A 20,725-nucleotide genomic window follows, 5' to 3' on the forward strand; every position below is an offset into this window, starting at 1 on the left:
TGCGACAAGGTAAGATATCAAATATAATTGAATTTAAGCATTAAATCCCAAAAGCAAGGTACAATCATTGTTTTGCCCTTAATCGTGCAATCATCATACAATAAATAATCCCAATAAAATATATAATTAAACCATTAGAGTTAAGATTAGAGTTACATCAATCATTTAGAAAGAGTTTAGCCACTCATGGAAAAGGAAGAAGACTTCATGGATGTGGAAACCTCCATCTTCATCTTTTCTTGCTTGATCTTGTCTTTGAAAACTATTCTCTAACTCTGAAGAAATTCTTTGAACTATACTATCAATGCCCCTCCTCTCTTCCTGTAGTTGCGAAGAAAACCCTATTTTTATAGCCCTTGAAACCACTCCAAAACATAATAGAAAATAGGAAATCTGTCAAACTCGGACTCTAAAATTCATGCTGTCTTACAGCCCAGTTCATAGTAAACTTCATTTTCATGAAATTTTCGTGAAATAAAAAGTTGTAGAGCTTTGAAATTTAGGACTAAAATTCAAGATCTGAAATAATAAGGTGATAAACCCTATTTTATTTTTTTTTTAACCTAACTTTAATCTCTCGCCTCATTCTTTCACTTCTGTGAAATTTAGGACTGAAAATTCAAGATCTGAAATAATAAGGTTTAAAAAATACGATCTGAAAATTAGGGAAACAAGAGCAGTTTCAAAAAACAGAACAAAATATATATATATACACACATTCAGAAAAATCATAAAATATTTTACATAAACTTAAATTCAAATCAAATTGAGAGGTTGTTTTTGTTGGTTGTAATTCAATAATTTTTTCAGTTACTATGTTGTTGGAGGCGATTCTGTTTGTTTTCATGAAAGTTCAATTAGGGAGAAGAAAGATGAAATAAAAAATAAATAAAATATGACACGTATTCAATTACATAAGGAATTGTTAGTAGTAAATTTTTTATAGTCGAGCAAAATAGCATCACTCTTATTTTAAATTCCCTTCACTTTTACAAAGACATTTTTAATAAAGACCTTTTTGACCTCAAGAAACTCCTCCAAACACCACCTTAAAATGAACCAAAACCATCTTTGGTGGGTTCACCTAGGTGATAGATGTTTGGATTCTACACAGTGAAACAAAAAATGGGAACTCCTCTCTTCACTCGCTCGCCATTAATTGGTGCTCTCTTGTTGCTACTCCTCTCTCTATCTCTATCTCTACCTCCATTCTCTCTCTCTCTCTCTCTCTCTCTCTCTCTCTCTCTCTCTGCTTCCTATGTCATCCAAATAAATGTTTTATTTGATTACACTGGATTAAATAAGAAAGGATTAATTAGTTATTGTATTGATGGTTTTACTTGTCCAATATCTTAATCAAGCATAGAGGGGTATAATTGTAATTTAAGGCTGCACAACTATTTTTATTTTGCAAAATTAAAAATAATTTGTCTCTCTTAAAATACACAACATTGTTATTCAATACATACTGAAGTAAAACATAGAGTTAGAGAGTCTTGTCGATTTTGGGTGATGAAACCTCAAAACTACATATGGGGCAAATCTACAAATACAAATTGAAAAAGTTAGAACCGAAAATAAAAAAGTAGAAGGCAATTTGGATTGTTTGAATCACAATGACACGCTGTCCATTGGAATTTTACCTTTTTAATTTGAAGCCACTTGCTTATGCATTCCAAATGGTATGGATGATCGCAAGAAAGTGCCACAAGCTTTTCACCTTCCTCGTATTCCACTTGACATATTACACACCTATTTGTTTCAACCACTTGTATTCACATTACATCAAACTCAAATATTGAACTAGTATTTAGTAAAAATTCATCATTCGTGCAAAAAATAAAATAAAAAATAAAAAATCATTTGCCACATACATAAAATAAAATAAAATAAAATAGTCTCTTGCTACCGCACTTGTTCTTGAAAAAAAAAAAAAAGAAAAAAAGAAAAAAAAAAAGAAGAAGAAGATAAATTACACGAACCGCCCTATGGTTTGTCATAATTACAAGAACCTCCCCTAAAGTTTGAGAAATTATTCGGACCTTTCATAAAAATGAAACTAAACTACACAAATCTTCCTTCCTAGTGATATACTTTTAAATGTCCTAACAGATTTGTCTAATTTACTAAAATGTCCTCAAGTTGTTATGGTATTAACTATAGTATTCATCTGTATGTGTAAGAGAGAGAAAATGGACGAAGGGGAATATGGGATTTTTAATTTTTCAATACATGACATTGGTAAAATTCGTCATATATTTGCGTTGAGTGTAACAGAATGAAGGTCCGTGTAGGTTAGTTTCATTTTTAAGAAAAATGTTTGTAATTATGGCAAATCATTTGGAAGGTACGTGTAATTTACCCATAAAAAAAATGATAATAATAAATAAATAAATTATTTTCAAAAGAAAATCACAACGTAGCTTACCGGTCAATTACAGTTTTGCAATCCACATATGGGCAAGAATAGGGATGCAGGGATGAAGAGATCTGGTCCGGTGATAGTCCTTTGCTCTCTTCTCCAACAATCTCTCCCAAAGCAATCAATTCCTGTTAGTGTTCAATTTTCATAAGCAAATTAAGAAATCATGACTTTACTTATCAAATATAAATGAAGGTATATTTTGTCTACTCACCTCATACGAGAGTTCATCAGGATCAATATCATCTTCCTCCATCTCCTACATGAGTAATTGATTCTGTCATTAATTTCACTCATTCTTGATTCATTCACAAGCATATATATATATATATATATATATATATATATATATATATATATTGTTGGCTTCTGTTCTAATAATATTTTGTTGAAAATAGTAACCTAGATACACATACAACACTATTATAATGTTTGGAAGTAAATAAAATCGAGGAAAGTATTTTTATTTCACTTGATCCCAACTTTATCTTATTTTAAAATGACTAGAATATATGATCATATATGTTTCACGTAGGCAGGGGCGAAGCCAGAATTGCAAAGTAAGGGGAGCCAAAGATAAGAAAATTTGAAGATGAACACAATAAAACTTGTGAAATATTAAAAAAAAATTCTAGTAGAAGTGAGATATGGTAAGGATATACTATGTTCAATATGGTCTTACTTCCATGTCCAAGTCACTAGATCATGAAATTGATCATTTTTTAACTGAAAATCCAATCCGAGAGGACCTAGAAACCTAATTTACCAAGTTTAGATCTTAACTTAAAATCAGGTATAGAAACATGGTTGTTATCCACCATCAAAGTATCCATTGGAATTCATTTTCCGAGTAAAAATAAAATAAAAAATTATCTAATTGAGTCTTGAACATCCATTCAACTATTAATTGATAAAGGTACTTAGATTTTGAAATTAGACTGCCCATGTTCTAGGGAATATGGGTTTATGTCCTAATTTGAATGAAAAGTTGGATGTTTCCTTACTTTCTAGTAGTTGTAAACTTTTTGAATTGTGATTTCTAATTAACATAATTTATGCACTTACTTAAGGGGGAAAAAATCGAAGATAAACATAGAAACAGTTTGAAAAAGAAGGATAGTAGCAGCATATAGCCCAGATAAACACATAAACAGTTGCGCCAATAGGAAGAGGAAAAGTAATACTACAAATTGATTACATATGCACTGAGCTTATATGAACAACAGTACCAATTTTTTATTTTATTTTATTTTTTTAATTGGACCTGGGCTACAGCCTAAGTTAGCCCATTAATAGTTCCTCCCTTGCATGTAGGTATGTGTAACTATTATATTTAAATGTCTAATTACACCCAATATTCCCATTAACATGCTATGTAGTAGGTATAATTTTCACTAACATAACCATTTAGTCTTAACTCTCATGACTCTTGATTTTACATAGCGTTCACCATCACATTAACTCTCATATACTAATTCTCATTAAGATAATTTACGGCCTACTAGCATACTAAATGCCCGCATACATTATCAGGCACGGACCTGCCTGGGGACTGGGGGGGGCCAATGCCCTCTCTGGATTTTTTTTTTTTTTTTTTTGTATTATATACTACACTATTTTTAAAAATTTATATAATGCCCGTCCTGTAATTTCACAAATGCCCCCATTATATAAGTTCTCAAAAATATTACTTTATCTCCTAACCTTACTCTTTCACACTTCAGTTCTCTCAAGACTCTCATCTCTGCCTCCTAAACGAAAATTAGGGATTCAACCTTCAAAATTCACTACGGTGATTTGGTTCTCTCAAGACTCTGATCTCTTAAGACTGATTTCGGCACCAAAGTATGGTCACTACGGTGAGTTTGATATACTTAATTTTGACCCTATTGTTTCATCCTTTGACCCACAAAATTTTATTTTTTTAGAATTATTCCAATTCCCATATATAAATGCACACACACATAAATTTATATAGAAAAGAGAGAGATTACCAATGATTTGGTTAGATGATTTGTTCACTGTATTTTTTTTGATTTGTTTACTGTATTTTTTGATTTGTTTACTGTATTTTTTTGATTTGTTTATTGTATTTTTTGATTTGGTTAAATTTTTGATTTGTTTACTGTATTTTTTTTTTTTTTTGTTTACTATATTTTGATTTGGTTACAGATTACCAGTGATTTGGTTAGATGATTTGTTTACTGTATTTTTTTGTTTTTTTTTTGAAAGACGGAGGATTGAGATTCTGAAAAGTAATATAATAAGGTTTTATAATTTGTAAAAAGTTCTCAAAGAGGGACTTTATCTATAAAAGAAAATTGTTTGTCGCCTCTAAAATTATGGTTGGATGATTGGATCAGTACTTGTTTAGTTGCTTTAACTTTTAAATCAATGGAAAGTAGGACATTCTGTTCCCTTTGTAGTAGCCAGTAGGAACTGTAGGATGTATGTAGTACATGGAATTAACTTTCTTTTATCTTTGGGTAAAGTGGGTTCAAAATTTTGCAATAAAGTTTTATTGAAGTCAAATTAAATACTGAAAAATTCTGCTAAATTTATTTATTTATTCATTTTTGTTATTTACAGCTATTTCAATTGATTGTTGGTGTATGTTGAGGCTCTGTGTACAATAACAACAATTTTGAGAAATTGGGAGTGTTTAGTGTTGCAACTTGCAAGATCAAGTTCTTTTGTACATGAATGCCCTTTGATTTATTTTTTCTAATAGCAATGCATATGCAATTTCTAATATTTTATTTTTGTTTTTTTGGTACAATGAACAACAGCACAGACGCACAATTATTTTGTTATATGAAATTTCTTAATATTTAATTTCTTTTTTCTTTTTAGTGCAATGCACAACAACACAGGCGCACAATTTGTTATAATATGCAATTTATGAATTTGTTTATTTTGTTGATGGGAAATTGATCACTAAGAAACCAAACTAAAATGTTGTCACTCTCTATAGGAAATTGATCAATAATAGACAAATTTGTGACATGAGGGTTGCCACTATCTCTAAGAAGAAATAATGGCTCTTCAAAGATAAGTGATGTAGAGATTAACCTTGAGGATCTGGCGGCAGATCCTGGACTACGAACTCCGATATTGAATTACCATCCCGATGTCCAAGATCAAATTCGGAGAGCATATATACTAAAGGGTCCTTGCCAACCTAAAAAATATCATTTTCCTTATAAGAGTTATGGGCAATGCTTACGACGATTCAACCCGGCATGGTTTAATGCATTTTCTACTTGGTCAGAATATAGCATAGATAAAGATGAAGCATATTGTCTATGTTGCTATCTTTTTAAACCAAAAATTGGAGAACAATCGGGTGGTGATACCTTCGTGAGTGAAGGATTTTCTAATTGGAAGAAGGGTTTGGAAAAATTACAAAACCACGTTGGAGGTCCGAAAAGTGCCCACAACCAATGTTCCAGTATGTGCTAAGCATTAATGAAGCAAAAGCAACACATTCAGTCAATTTTCTTCAAGCAATCGGATAAGACACGAATTGCATATCGAACACGATTAATTGCATCAATTGATTATGTTCGACATCTTTTGCAATAAGGTCTTGCATTTCGTGGTGACGATGAATCTGAGGATTCAAGCAACCAAGTGAATTTTCTTGAGACATTACGATTTCTTGCGAATCATAATGAAGATATCAATGCGGTTACATTCAAAAATGCTCCTGAAAATCACAAATTAACGGCACCGAAGATCCAAAAGGACATTGTTAATGCCATTGCATTGGAGACTCTTAATGTTATTATCGAAGATATTGGCGATGCTTTTTTTTTTTTTTTTTTTTTCTATTCTAATTGATGAATCTCGGGACATATCAACAAAGGAGCAAATGGCTTGTGTTTTATGGTATGTGGACAAGAATGGGCATGTAGTTGAACGTTTTGTGGGTCTAGTCCATGTTTTTGATACCACTTCCATCTCACTCAAGAAGGCGATTGATGCTTTATTTTATAGACATGGGTTAAGCATTTTTATATTACGAGGGCAAGGTTATGATGGGGCTAGTAATATGCGAGGTCAGTTCGATGGTCTCAAAACTCTCATCTTAAAGGAAAATGAAGGTGCTTTTTACATTCATTGTTTTGCCCATCAACTCCAATTGGCTCTCGTGGGTATAGCAAAAAAACATGAGGATGTTGTTTCTCTCTTCACTTTTGTTGCTAATCTTATAAATGTAGTTAGCGGTTCATGTAAACAGTGTGATATTCTTCGAGAGAAGCAAGCTCCTATAGTTATCGAGACACTTAACAATGGTGAGATTTCAAGTGGGTAAGGCCTAAATCAAAACACTTCTCTTAAACGAGCTAGTGATACACGTTGGGGTTCACATTATGACACTTTGATTAGCGTAATTACTATGTTTTCAGCTATTGTTACTGTACTTGACACACTTGTAGAGGATGGGTCATCAGAAAAGAAGTTTGAAGTAAATCTTTTATTAGAATTTATACAATCCTTTTAACTTCATATTTTGTTTGCATTTGATGAGAGCTGCTTTGGGAATTACAAATGATTTGTCAAAGGCATTTCAAAAGAAAGATCAAGATATTGTTCTTGCTATGTCCTTGGTCAAATTAAGCAAAGTCCAATTACAAAGGATGAGAGAAAGTGGATGGGATTCTTTACTCAATGAAGTTTCTTCTTTTTGTGTGAAACATGACATTCCTATTCCTTATATGGATGATACATTTCTACCTCGAGGAAGACTACGACGTAAAGCTCATGATAAGTCGAATTTGCATTATTATCGCGTTGATTTGTTTTATTCCATCATAGATATGCAACTTCAAGAGCTAACTAGTTGTTTTACTGACTGAAATAAGTTCTGAGTTGTTTCTTTGTGTGGCTTGCTTGTGTCCAGATGATTCATTTATTGGGATTTATATGCCCTAGCATAGCATATTCCTGTTTGGATTAAAGTGACATATGTTCCTGACGTTTTTGAAATATTTACGTTTTGTACAATTGGTGAATTGATGTTTCGAAATATTATGTTTCGATTCATTATAGAATTGATAGTGTCCTCTTGATTACAAGAGATATTTATATATGTATGTGATGGCGATTAATACATGAATATAAATAATAATCATATATTGTTCATAGTCGGTAATTATGGATGCAATCATAACTAATTAAGACTTGAACTGGATCCGTGTTAGGTTGAGATATATTGCGAGAGCCATCGTATGCAATTGCTCCCTATCACCGTCATAGCATTTGACTCTTAAGTATGAGAAAAGTAGACTTTTTTATTAATTAATAATTACTTTGATTTGTTCGGCGGATTCTTCGGGATCCTTAGACCGACACTTTGGGTAGTTATGTAATTAATAGTTAGAGGGTTATATTTTCAATATTTGCATCATTGCTACTTGTATTTATTTTGTATTGATTATGATTGATCACAAAGTAAATTCGAAGGCCTTCGTGTGTTTTTAGACAAAATGATTTATTATATATTTATTTATTTAAATTATTATTTTTGTCAAACAAATATTTTATTGTGATCGAGCCAGAAATAATCAAAGGTACCAAAATAAATATATTAATTAAGTAGTCGGATTGATGGCTTTATTTATCCGATAACTAATTATGCATAAATGGGTCAAAGTGTAATATTGACTTAGAGGTTATTTATTATTTAATTGGAGTTCAATTAATTTTTTTTAGTGGAGTAGAAATTAATTTATGAATTAATTGAATTGGGTCCATGGACCGGGCCAATTATTAATTCATTGTAGCCAATAAAATAATAGGCCCAATGGATTCTCACTCATAGCCCAACTTGATATTAGAATTATATTAGATTTGAGACATGTGAATTAGAGATTGAGAAGGATTTGTTGTTTCCTTTTCTTTATCTTTATGTTGCCTATAAATATACATGGTCTATATATATTTTTGGAGTGATTTTTAGTAGAAGGAAAAACGAATATATTTTCTCTCTCTAGAAAATTAGGGTTTATGTTCTCATCTAATGGAGGCTCCCACAAGCCTAGTTTTCCAAGGTCATTCATGGAGGCTTATGAGTGATTCCTAAAGGCAAAACAATTACCAAGAAGATGGAGATCCAAGGAGAAAACATCTTACTAAGGGATCTATAATAAGTGAAAACATTCACTTTAGAGGAAAGATTTAAAGGTTTACTCAGACCTTTGATGTAAGTATTTAATCTATTAATTGAATGATACATCATATTTTTATTTTTGCATAAAACTTGTCTCTATGTGATGAATCAAGATCTATGAATCAAAATCTCTAGTTTTTTTTTAAAACTTGCACGTTTCCCAACAGTGGTATCAAAGCATGGTTTGATTCATTGGTAGAGATCATGATTTTATGAAAATCATCATTCATGGATCCAAATTAATATATGCATATGTATATATTATTATATGATCATGATGTATATATATTTGTGATTGGATGATGTTGATGTAAGTTTGGGCCATGGATGAAGCTTATAGGTCAATTGATGTAACGACTTGCTCCACCACATGGTATGATATTGTCCGCTTTGGGCCTGAGCCCACACAGTTTTGCTCTTGGGCTTCACCCCAAAAGGCCTCATACCAATTGGAGGTGACACACTTACATATAAGCACTTCACCTTTCCTCTACCCTGGCGATGTGGGACTTGTGCACCCGTAGCTCGCCAATGTGGTAGCCTGGCAGTGTCTCTTGCACCCGCCCACAACACACCCGCCCACAAGGTCATCACAATCCACCCCCCTTGGAGGCCCGACGTCTTCGTCGGCACACTTCCGGCTGGGTCAAGCTCTGATACCATTTGTAATGACCCGCTCCACCACATGGTATGATATTATCCGCTTTGGGCCAGAGCCCGCACGGTTTTGCTATTGGGCTTCACCCCAAAAGACCTCATACCAATTGGAGATGATGCACTTACATATAAGCACTTCACCTTTCCTCTATCCAGGCAATGTGGGACTTGTGCACCCGTAGCTCGCCAGTGTGGTAGTCTGACAGTGTCTCTTGCACCCGCCCACTAATTATTGTGATGACCTTGTGGGCGGGTGTGCCATGGGCGGGTGCAAGAGACACTGTCAGACTACCACACTGGGGAGCTACGGGTGCACAAGTCCCACATCGCCTGGATAGAGGAAAGGTGAAGTGCTTATATGTAAGTGCATCATCTCCAATTGGTATGAGGTTTTTTGGGGTGAAGCCCAATAGCAAAACCGTGAGGGCTCAGGCCCAAAGCGGACAATATCATACCATGTGGTGGAGCGGGTCGTTACAAATGGTATCAGAGCCTGACACAACCGGAAGTGTGCCGACGGGGACGTCGGACCTCCAAGGGGGGTGGATTGAGGTGGATTTTGTGATGACCTTGTGGGCGGGTGTGCCGTGGGCGGGTGCAAGAGACACTGTCAGGCTACCACACTGGCGAGCTACGGTTGCACAAGTCCCACATCGCTTGGGTAGAGGAAAGGTGAAGTGCTTATATGTAAGTGCATCATTTCCAATTGGTATGAGGCCTTTTGGGGTGAAACCCAATAGCAAAACCATGCGGGCTCAGGCCCAAAGCGAACAATGTCATACCATGTGGTGGAGTGGGTCGTTACAAATGGTATCAGAGCCTGACACAGCCGGAAGTGTGCCGACGGGGACGTTGGACCTCCAAAGGGGTGGATTGAGATGGATTGTGATGACCTTGTGGGCGGGTGTGCCGTGGGCGGGTGCAAGAGACACTGTCAGGCTACCACACTGGCGAGCTACGGGTGCACAAGTCCCACATTGCCTGGGTAGAGGAAAGGTGAAGTGCTTATATGTAAGTGTGTCACCTCCAATTGGTATGAGGCCTTTTGGGGTGAAACCCAAGAACAAAACCGTGCGGGCTTAGGCCCAAAGTGGATAATATCATACTATGTGGTGGAGTGGGTCGTTACAAATGGTGGAAAGGTGAAGTGCTTATATGTAAGTGCATCATCTCCAATTGATATGAGGCCTTTTGGGGTGAAACCCAATAGCAAAACCGTGATGGCTCAGGCCCAAAGCGGACAATATCATACCATGTGGTGGAGTGGGTCGTTACAAATGGTATCAGAGCCTGGCCCAGCCAGAAGTATGCCGACGGGGACGTCGGGCCTCCAAGAGGGGTGGATTGTGATGACCTTGTGGGCGGGTGTGCCGTGGGCGAGTGCAAGAGACACTATCTGGCTACCACACTGGCGAGCTACGGGTGCACAAGTCCCACATCGCCTGGGTAGAGGAAAGGTGAAGTGCTTATATGTAAGTGCATCATCTCCAATTGGTATGAGACCTTTTGGGGTGAAGCCCAATAGCAAAACCGTGAGGGCTCAGGCCCAAAGTGAACAATATCATACCATATGGTGGAGTGGGTCGTTACAATTAAATGTAATTTTATCTTTGGATGAATGTAATTAAGGCTTTGATTTAGCCGTTTGAAAGTTCAATGATGTAATTTAATTTTTTCCATTGTATTTCAAATTGTAAATTTATTAAAAGTCATGCAATCTTCATCAAAGGATGCTATGAAGCTTCAAGAAGGTCCAAGAGGGTTTAATTAGGCTTCAGTAATTTTCTGGAATTTTTTCAGAATTTTTCGGATTTTTTCTGGAATTTTTTGGGCTTAATTATAATTTCTGGAATTTTTAAAATTAATTTATGGAATTCCGACAATTTCCCGGCGATCGGAATGCTGCTGCTGGCAAGGGTATCGCCGGAAAAGGTGGGCGAGGGATTCGGTACGGCGCAGTCTACATGAGTCTGCACCAGCCACCTTTAGATTATATCATGTGGCTGAAGAAGATCCAGTGCGGCGCACCATCAGGCCGCTTCATGCACTAGCAAATAAGAGAGCGCGTGTACTTCACGCGCTGATCATTATAGCACCAATCAGGCGCGTGCATCGCACAGCACATCCCACACGCGCGTGGGCGCTCATGCAGGCGCGTGTCACGTGCCTGCTGACCTCCCCAGCGCGTGCAGGTGCGTGGGGACTCTTTGCACACTCCCCAAGCGTGTGCCAGCACGTAGGGGTGTGTTGCAGCTCCTCCAGGCTCGTGCCAGTGCATGCAGGGTCCTCCGGGCACATTCCAAACGCTGTTTTGTTTCTTCAGACGTGTACCAGCTTCCTGCAGGTGTTTACAAGCCGTTGGAGGACGCCCATACAATACTTAGAGCAATTAAATGTTAAAAGCTGAATCCATTGGCCATTTAAATTGTTTCTGTCTGTTATTTATTTATTTATCTGATACATGGAATAATTAATTGTTTATTATTATTATTCATGCATTGGATCCATGATATTTATTTAAATGGCTTGATTTATATTAATTAAGTTATGAAAATTAATTGAATTTGATTACTAATTAATTAGAAGGCACTTATTGGGAAACGAAAAATTATTTTTGTAAATTAGTTTTAAAGTGTGACTCCAATTAAATATTAGTGAATCATTTAAAAGTCCATTTATTTTCTAAATTTAATTGAATTAAAATCAAGATGTTTTTGATACATCATATCATGTAAATGAATAAATTTAAAACCCTAATTATATATGATTAAAAATTGAATGGGAGCGGGGATTTTTATGCATTACCCCATGGCCTTCGTTATTAAAACCATTATAATTAGATCTTCAAAAATAAGGCCCCACGCATGATTTGAAGAGTCTTAATATTACAAGAATGGTTGTTTCATGAAAATAAAAATTATTAAATGTTCATTGTAATTAGATCTTTAAAAATAAGGTCCTACGCATGATTTAAAGAGTCTAGATTATAATGACAAGATATTTAATATTTTATTTTTCATTAGAGCTTTAATAACATTATACACTCAATCTAAAATCAATAGTATTAGCTCCCCAACGGAGTGGTCTACACTAGGTGATTTTAGAAAGGCTAAATCTAATCGGGAATCATTTCATATAGATAGATAAGGCATTGTCTTAAGAGATATGGAAATGATGGGATTTGTTCGCCAATAGCAATGATGAATTTTGCCAACCGAATAATTTATTAGCGTATTGATTATCCGATTTTTCATGCAGTGGTTAAGGGACTCACATATTATTATTTTAATGAAAGTGCTCACCTAATAGCAAACGAATCACAACAATAGTAATAATGAACTCCTCTATCAGAATAAGTTATTGACGTATTGATTGTGTAATTTATTATGCTACGAAGTTGAGGGACCCGCATTAATTAAAAGGGATTGTTTACCAATAATGATAATGATCGCTTATTCTATTTGAGATTTATTATATTGTGTGGTTAACAAAATCATTTTAATTTTAAATATGCATGATAGTATTAATAATTCACCTTGCATATTGTATGAATGCATTTATATTTAGATATTATGTCTAGTCCATTTTATCTGCTTGCTTACATATTTAATGTATTTGGACTTATTTATATTGACTGGAAAAGGAACTTAGATATTTTATTCACAACATAGTGGCACAAAATGTATTTATTACTTCTAAACCTAATCCTTTTACTTTAAGATACCCAAAAGAATATTAATGCTTTGAATAAGTGAAATACGACAAATGATATGACTTGGTGCAATATTCTAGAGTTTACCTCTAATACGCTCCAAAGCTAACATTTACATTATTTTATTTTCTTCAAGCATCATGTTAAATGTCAATAAGATGTTTTGGTGAGATTAGATAGAGAGTATGCCAAAGTACTATGTCAGACTTGAATACCATCAAGATAGCCTAAGGAACTCCAGTATGAAATCGAATTTTGGAAAATGATTGTTTATTATTTAAAAATTAGCTGGAGATCAATAGGGCTGACTTGGGTGGTAAGTTTCAAGTTGACATAATTATTGCCTTGTTACCAAACTCGTTTGACTCTGTTAGAGTGAACTAAATAAGGAATCAGTTTGAGTTCACACTCGTTGATATTCTTATAAAATTGGAAACAGATGAAGGGATAATCAAGAGTATGGGCGTTCCTATCAATCTAACATAGTCTATACCATCTTCTTCTAGGTCCAAATGGACGGGCAAAGCAAAGAAGAAGGATGATAATAGGACTAGGCTAGCACAAAACATGGGTATCTAAAAGGTTAAAGGGAATAAGGCAGTGTATGTTGAGGGCGAAGGAAACTGTTTCTTTTGCCGCTAACTAAAACACTATAGGACGAACTGTCTAAGCAATGACGTGGCATAGGAAAATATATATTTAATCATTGAGTCATGTTATGTGGTTGCATCTATTAATTCGTGATGGATAAATTCTGGAGCTACTAAACATGTTTGCAATTCATTGTAAGGATTTTAGGAATCCAGAAGCCTTGATGATATGGATATATATTTATCTTTTGACCTGATGCCAAGGTTGTAGTTAGGTCAGTGGGAGTATTACATCTGAAATTAGAGAGTATGAGGATATTAGTATTAGAGAACTATCTTTATGCACAGAAGTTAGACGCAATCTAATTTTTGTTTCACTTGTGGTTTATAAAAACTGTGTTGTTATTTTGTAAAATTGGTTTTATAAAATTGAATAGATATGGGATTGCTTCTGGTGCATTGAAAGATGGTTAATGTACTATAATCACAAACTCTTAAGATTTGCAGGATGTAGAAACTAATGTTGCATCTTCTAGATTGAATGTTAAAAGAAAAATTGTTATTCCTGACTCATTGTATTTTTAGTGTCTATTATTGGGTTGTAATCAATCAAAATGAGATTCAAAGATTAGTCAAAGAAGGTTTATTACCTAGTGAGGCGGAGGAGCCTAATCCAAACTTGTGAATCCTGTTTTGAAGAATAGATAACTCTAAGGGCTTAATCAACCAAATGAAATAGACATAAAAGACAATTGGAGTCGGTACACACAGACACGTGTGGTCTTATGAACATCCAAGCAAGATTACTCACATTTTGGATAAATTTATCTGATGCGACACAAGTCTTAAATTTTTGGTATATTCCGAAAGTGTCAAGACTGACGTGGAGCACAGATTAGGTAAACTTATCAAAACACTTTGATCTGATCGTGGATATGAGTATTTCTTGGGATAGTGCAAAGACTATATAGTCAATGAGGGTATTATGTACCAGTTTTCCATAATTGATGCTCAATGGATTGAGGTGTCAAATAGGAATAACAGAATTTCTGCTTAACATGGTTAGATTTATGAACAGTTTTGCTACATTATCTCTTTCATTTAAGAGTTTAGCATTAATGATATCGATGCGCATTATGAACTGCATTCCATCTTAGTCTGTCTCAAGGATACCGTTTGAGCTGTGTTTTTGACTAAATATTAGTTTGAATCACATGCACATATGGGGTAGTCTTGCACATGTGCGCTTGATATGGACAAGTAAGTTGGAAGCAGATCATAGGCATGCTAGATTTGATAACTACTCTTAAGTCACTAGGATGGATTATTTTATGATCTCAAAGATAAAAGTTGATTGTTTACACTCACTGTTTATCTATAGGAGAATCATATTATGAATCAATACCTAGTAGCATAGTGTTAGAGAATATGGTATGAGTACCAGATGTACCACATGTGAACACACTTATTATAGAGATTGAGAATAATATATGAATTCCCTATTGATGCGTCAGCATCATCTAGTACACAGATTCCTGCATCGGTACATTAATGTAGTGGGAGGATTATCATCCAATCCGACAGAATCATGTTTTTAGGTGAGACCATTATGGACATCCCGGTTAGACATGAGTTGGACCCAGTAAGCTACACGGAAGCGTGAACCGATATGGATACAGATCGTTTTGGCGAGTTAATATGAAATCAGAGTTGGAATCTATGTATTCTAATAAATTCTGGGATCTTGTAGAACTTTCTAATAGGGTGATACCTATGGAAGGCAAGTTAATCTACAAAAAGATACCAGAAGATTTCTTAGTGAAGAAATCATGAGTGTACAAGGGAATGTCATTATTTTTCTGATTCTATATATATTGATGACATCCTACTCATTTAGAATGATGTGGAAGTTTTGTCATCAATAAAAAGGTAGTTGTTCAATTACTTTTAAATGGAGGATCTTCAAGATATAAGTTATATTCCTAGGATCAAGCTTTTGCAAGATCAGGTTAAAATGAAAATAGGCTTATCTTAATAATCATACATTGATAAAGTTTTGACCAGGTTTGGTATGCAAAACTCAAAGAATGAGTTCTTACTTTATTGATATGGATTGCTCTCTCTAGTAAGTAGTTTTCCAAGACTAGCAGAGGAGATTGAGCAAATGAGACTGGAACTATATGCTTTGGCATATGGAAGTCTCATATATGCCATGGTCTATACCAAACAAGACATCCGTTACATTGTAGGGATAGTCAGAAGATATCAGTCCAATCCTGGACTTGATAACTGGTCTGTTGTGAAAAATATCATTAAGTACCTAAGGAGAACCGATGATCTCATACTCATTTATGGATGTGATGATATGGTCCTAGTCAGGTATGTTAGTTCTGATTTTCAATCAGAAGTAGATACTATGAGGTTCATGAATTAGTGTATGTTCACTTAATGGAAGGGAAATCAGCTAGTAAATTGTTAAGCAGATTTCAACTGCTGACTCAAACCTGCAGGTGGAATACATTGCAACCTTAGAGGCGGCAAAGGAAGCCTATTGGTTTGATCTCACTGATTTAGAGGTTATGGAGTATACTAGCCTGCCTATTGAGCTATGTTGCGATAATAGTGCAGAAGTAATCCAAACCAATGACCCAAGGTTCTAGAGAGGAACAAGATACACTGAGAGGAAGTATCATGTTCTACATGATATTGTCCGGCAAGAAAATGTACTTGTAGTTAGAACATTGCATTGGAACACAACTTTGTTGATCCATTATCAAAGGTGTCATTGATCAATAGTTTTGATCAACACCTGGATAACATTGGAGTTAGATGCAATTTGAATTGGCTATGAGGGCAAGTGGGAGCTGTTGGGATTTATATGCCCTGGCATAGCAAATTCCTGTTTGGATTAAAGTGACATATGTTCCTGACGTTTCTGAAATATTTACGTTTTGTACAATTGGTGAATTGAATGTATTATGTTTCGATTCATTATAGAATTGATAGTGTCCTCTTGATTACAAGAGATATTTATATATGTATGTGATGGCGATCAATACATGAATATAAATAGTAATCATAAATTGTTCATAGTCGGTAATTATGGATGGAATCATAATTAATTAAGACTTGAACTAGATCCGTGTTAGGTTGAGATATATTGCGAGAGCCGTCGTATGCAATTGCTCCCTATCACCGTCATGGCATTTGACTCTTAAGTATGAGAAAAGTATAGATTCTTTTATTAATTAATAATTACTTTGATTTGTTCGGCGGATTCTTCGGGATCCTTAGACCGACACTTTGGGTAATTATGTAATTAATAGTTAGAGGGTTATATTTTCAATATTTGCATCATTACTACTTGTATTTATTTTGTATTGATTATGATTGATCACAAAATAAATTCGAAGGCCTTCGTGTGTTTTTAGACAAAATGATTTATTATATATTTATTTATTTAAATTATTATTTTTGTCAAACAAATGCTTTATTGTGATCGAGCCAGAAATAATCAAAGGTACCAAAATAAATATATTAATTAAGTAGTCGGATTGATGGCTTTATTTATCCGATAACTAATTATGCATAGAGGGGTCAAAGTGCAATATTGACTTAGAGGTTATTTATTATTTAATTGGAGTTCAATTAATTTCTTTTAGTGGAGTAGAAATTAATTTATGAATTAATTGAATTGGGTCCATGGACCGAGCCAATTATTAATTCATTGTAGCCAATAAAATAATAGGCCCAATGGATTCTCACTCATAACCCAACTTGATATTGGAATTATATTAGATTTGAGACATGTGAATTAGAGATTGAGAAGGATTTGTTGTTTCCTTTTCTTTATCTTTATGTTGCCTATAAATATACATGGTCTATGTATATTTTTGGAGTGAGTTTTAGTAGAAGGAAAAAAGAATATATTTTCTCTCTCTAGAAAATTAGGGTTTATGTTCTCATCTAATGGAGGCTCCCACAAGCCTAGTTTTCCAAGGTCATTCATGGAGGCTTATGATTGATTCCTAAAGGCAAAACAATTACCAAGAAGATGGAGATCCAAGGAGAAGGCATCTTACTAAGGGATTTACAATAAGTGAGAACATTCACTTTAGAGGAAAGATTTAATGTTTACTCAGACCTTTGATGTAAGTATTCAATCCATTAATTGAATGATACATCATATTTTTATTTTTGCATAAAACTTGTCTCTATGTGATGAATCAAGATTTATGAATTAAAATCCCTCGAATTTTTTTTAAAACTTGCACGTTTCCCAATATCATTTTGTGCTTTTGAAAAGCAAAAACTAATCCGCCTTGCTCAATTTTATCCAAAAGAATTTTCTCCACATGCTCTCATGAGACTTGGTGATCAACTTGAGAATTATATTGCGGATATGCGCTCTAATAGCGAGTCTGAAGGATTAAAAGGGATTGGTGACCTTGTAAAAAAATGGTGGAAACCAAAAGAGACAAGGTACATTCACTAGTTTATTTGCTTGTGACATTAGCATTGATCCTACCAGTTGCAACTGCTAGTGTAGAGAGGGCATTTTCTGCTATGAATATCGTGAAGAATCGATTGCGCAACAAGATGGGAGATGAATGGATGAGTGATAGCTTGATAGTATAGATTGAAAAAGGAGATATCTAGTGGCATAGATAATGAAGTTATTATACGACGTTTTCAAAATATGTAAAGTCATCGGGGACAATTGTGAATGTGTTCAATGGAATGATTCAATCAACAAAAAAAATATTTTTGGTTATTATAATGATTTGAATTGTAAATGTGCTTAATGGGATCCTTTTGTTGTTTTTGGGACGCATTCCCCTTTTGAACACCTTTAATGAATTTGCTTAATTATCAAAAAAAGAAAAAAAAAAAAAATTGTAAATGTGCTCAATGGAATTATCAATGAATGAAAATTTTCTTTTTATTTATTAGGATGGTTTAAGATATATATATATATATATATATATATATATATATATATATGTTGTTATTAAAAGACCGCCCCTGACATAATTTTCTGGGTCCGTCACTATACATTATGTAAGATAAATACTTGAAATGACTAATTAAATATTAAAATCAAATTTATTTTTCACAATATATATATACACACACACACTGACACACATTAGCATATGCAGATGGTGGGGTTTGATTTGATTGGAAAGAAAATGAAAGTAAATTAAGAATTAAGGCAAAAGGAAATTAAAGAAAAAAAAAACCTGATCGTTGTTGCTTTCTCCGCCTCCCACAAACTGTAATTGATCAGCTGTTTGAGGTGTTTAGAGCGGTGTTAGAAATTAACATTCAAAACGGCGTATAATATAATTAATAATAGGGTAATTTGCAAAAAAAAAAAAACATCTCTTAAATTATTGTTCTTTAGTAAGTAATTTTTTTAAATTAAAAATTGTCCCTCTAAGCTATTAATTTGTTACAATTAAGGACAAATTCATTGAAAAAGATTATTTTATTCTTTCTTATTAAATTAATTTTATTATCTTTTCTCTTATCTAAATATTAATTATACTATTTACCTTAATTTTATTACTAATATCCATTTTTTTTTTATAAAAAATATATATATGCAGATTTGTAACTAACATTTTTTTAAATGATTAACTTATTATTAAAATTTTATTATTTATAATAAAAATTATTATACCTAGTTTAAACTTTTTTATAGGAGAAAAATACCTTCTTTTTCATATACAATGAAAAATTAATAAACTACTTAAATAAAAAATACTTTCTTTTTCATGTAATATAATCATGAAAAATTAATAAATTAATTAGATTATTTTAAAATTTTCTACTTAATATTTTTATTTAACCAATTAATTTCAAAAATTAAAGATAAATGTATGCACATTTAATGAATATGTCATCAAATTAGTATGAATTTTTTTCATAATTTATTTCAAGAAGAAAAATATATTAAGTGTAAATAAATAAGAAATAACATTAGGGAGATATTTTGCAATAAAATGTGATAATTTTTTTGTACTTTATCCTTAATAATATCAACGCTAAATCCTCTCCATCTATTGGTATTCAATATATAATATAATACTATAAAAGTTGAATAATTCAAGATTATATCCAGATGATCACTGAAATAGTAAAAATTATTAAGACCAACTTAAAAATTAAAGTCATTTGTCAAAGGCAAAACTATATATATATATACACACACACACACATATATATAGGGATGGAGTCAGTATTTTAGTTTAGGGGCACAGTGTTAAGAAAAAAAAAATTTATTTACAAGAGTAGAAGGGAAAAAATTAAGAAAAATGACAACTTAAGAAGAAAAAATTAAAATTTAATTTAACAAGGAAAATTTAACTTCTTTTTAAGGAATTTGAAGAGTAAATTAAGAAAAAAAACTAAAAAAAAAAAAAAAAAAATTTAAAAAACTAATAATTTTAGGGGGTTATTATACAAAAAATTCCATATATATATATATATATCAAATAAAAAAAAAAAAATTCTATATGTATAGTGGGCGGGACAGGGACACCCCGAGCATATTTACACCGGCTCCGTCCCTGTGCGCACACACACTAGAGTGAGTACCTTGGAGGATATCCTGGCTGTCCTCAAAAAAATCATCATCACTGTTAATTGCATCACCTGCAGCATCTTCATCCGAAGCATCACTATTGCTTTCTGTGGTGGTGGTTGTTAGCATCGGGAAAGCACTCTCCTGATCGAGCCACTCATCAACTTACTACCCCGTTACTTGAAATAAATTCTCAAGCAAATATTTAACGTACCTGTTCTTGTAATGCCACGGCAAGAGCAAAATCCATATGGACTTGGTCGAGCTCGGTTAAAGGAGGAGGGGCCCTCCTGGAGATTTGTTTGGCAGACTGTTGGTCATCCATGGAAGCCAAATGATCAATCTGTTTCGTTGCAAAATCACACAATATATATATATATAAGCGAGAACACACCTGGTTAGAGCTTTCTTTAATGTGAAGGCAACTTTCATGCAAAGCAATGCAAAAGAGAGAGAGAGCCGTAGTTAGAACTTTCTTTAGAGTGGAGGCAACTTTCATGCAAAGCAATGCAAAAACCACTTCTTGAATTGCAAATATTCCATATATATTCCTCATTCATACTATTACGTTTCTATATAT

At 33.7% G+C, this 20,725-nt stretch overlaps 1 protein-coding gene across 2 annotated transcripts; it reads right to left on the reverse strand.

The window, feature by feature from the left end:
- Window positions 1–52: 52 nt before the first annotated feature.
- On the reverse strand, window positions 53–20,476 carry LOC132303149 (E3 ubiquitin ligase BIG BROTHER-related-like). Of its 2 annotated transcripts, none has more exons than XM_059800278.1 (7): window positions 20,360–20,476; window positions 20,160–20,289; window positions 18,800–18,846; window positions 2,637–2,681; window positions 2,429–2,550; window positions 1,644–1,752; window positions 53–321 (listed from the first exon to the last, which is right to left on the reverse strand). In XM_059800278.1, the coding sequence occupies exons 1-7, from the start codon at window positions 20,468–20,470 to the stop codon at window positions 166–168; spliced, it is 720 nt and encodes a 239-aa protein (XP_059656261.1). In that variant the 5' UTR covers window positions 20,471–20,476; the 3' UTR covers window positions 53–165. The 2 variants fall into 2 exon arrangements, with proteins under 2 accessions (XP_059656261.1, XP_059656262.1); XM_059800279.1 differs by lacking the exon at window positions 53–321 and adding an exon at window positions 1,383–1,543.
- Between the last annotated feature and the right edge of the window lie 249 nt (window positions 20,477–20,725).

This window comes from Cornus florida, unplaced genomic scaffold (genome assembly GCF_030987335.1).
Source record: "Cornus florida cultivar Cherokee Brave unplaced genomic scaffold, ASM3098733v1 CherokeeBrave_3.0.0_Hap2_Chr04, whole genome shotgun sequence".
Classification (NCBI taxonomy): Eukaryota; Viridiplantae; Streptophyta; class Magnoliopsida; order Cornales; family Cornaceae; genus Cornus; species Cornus florida.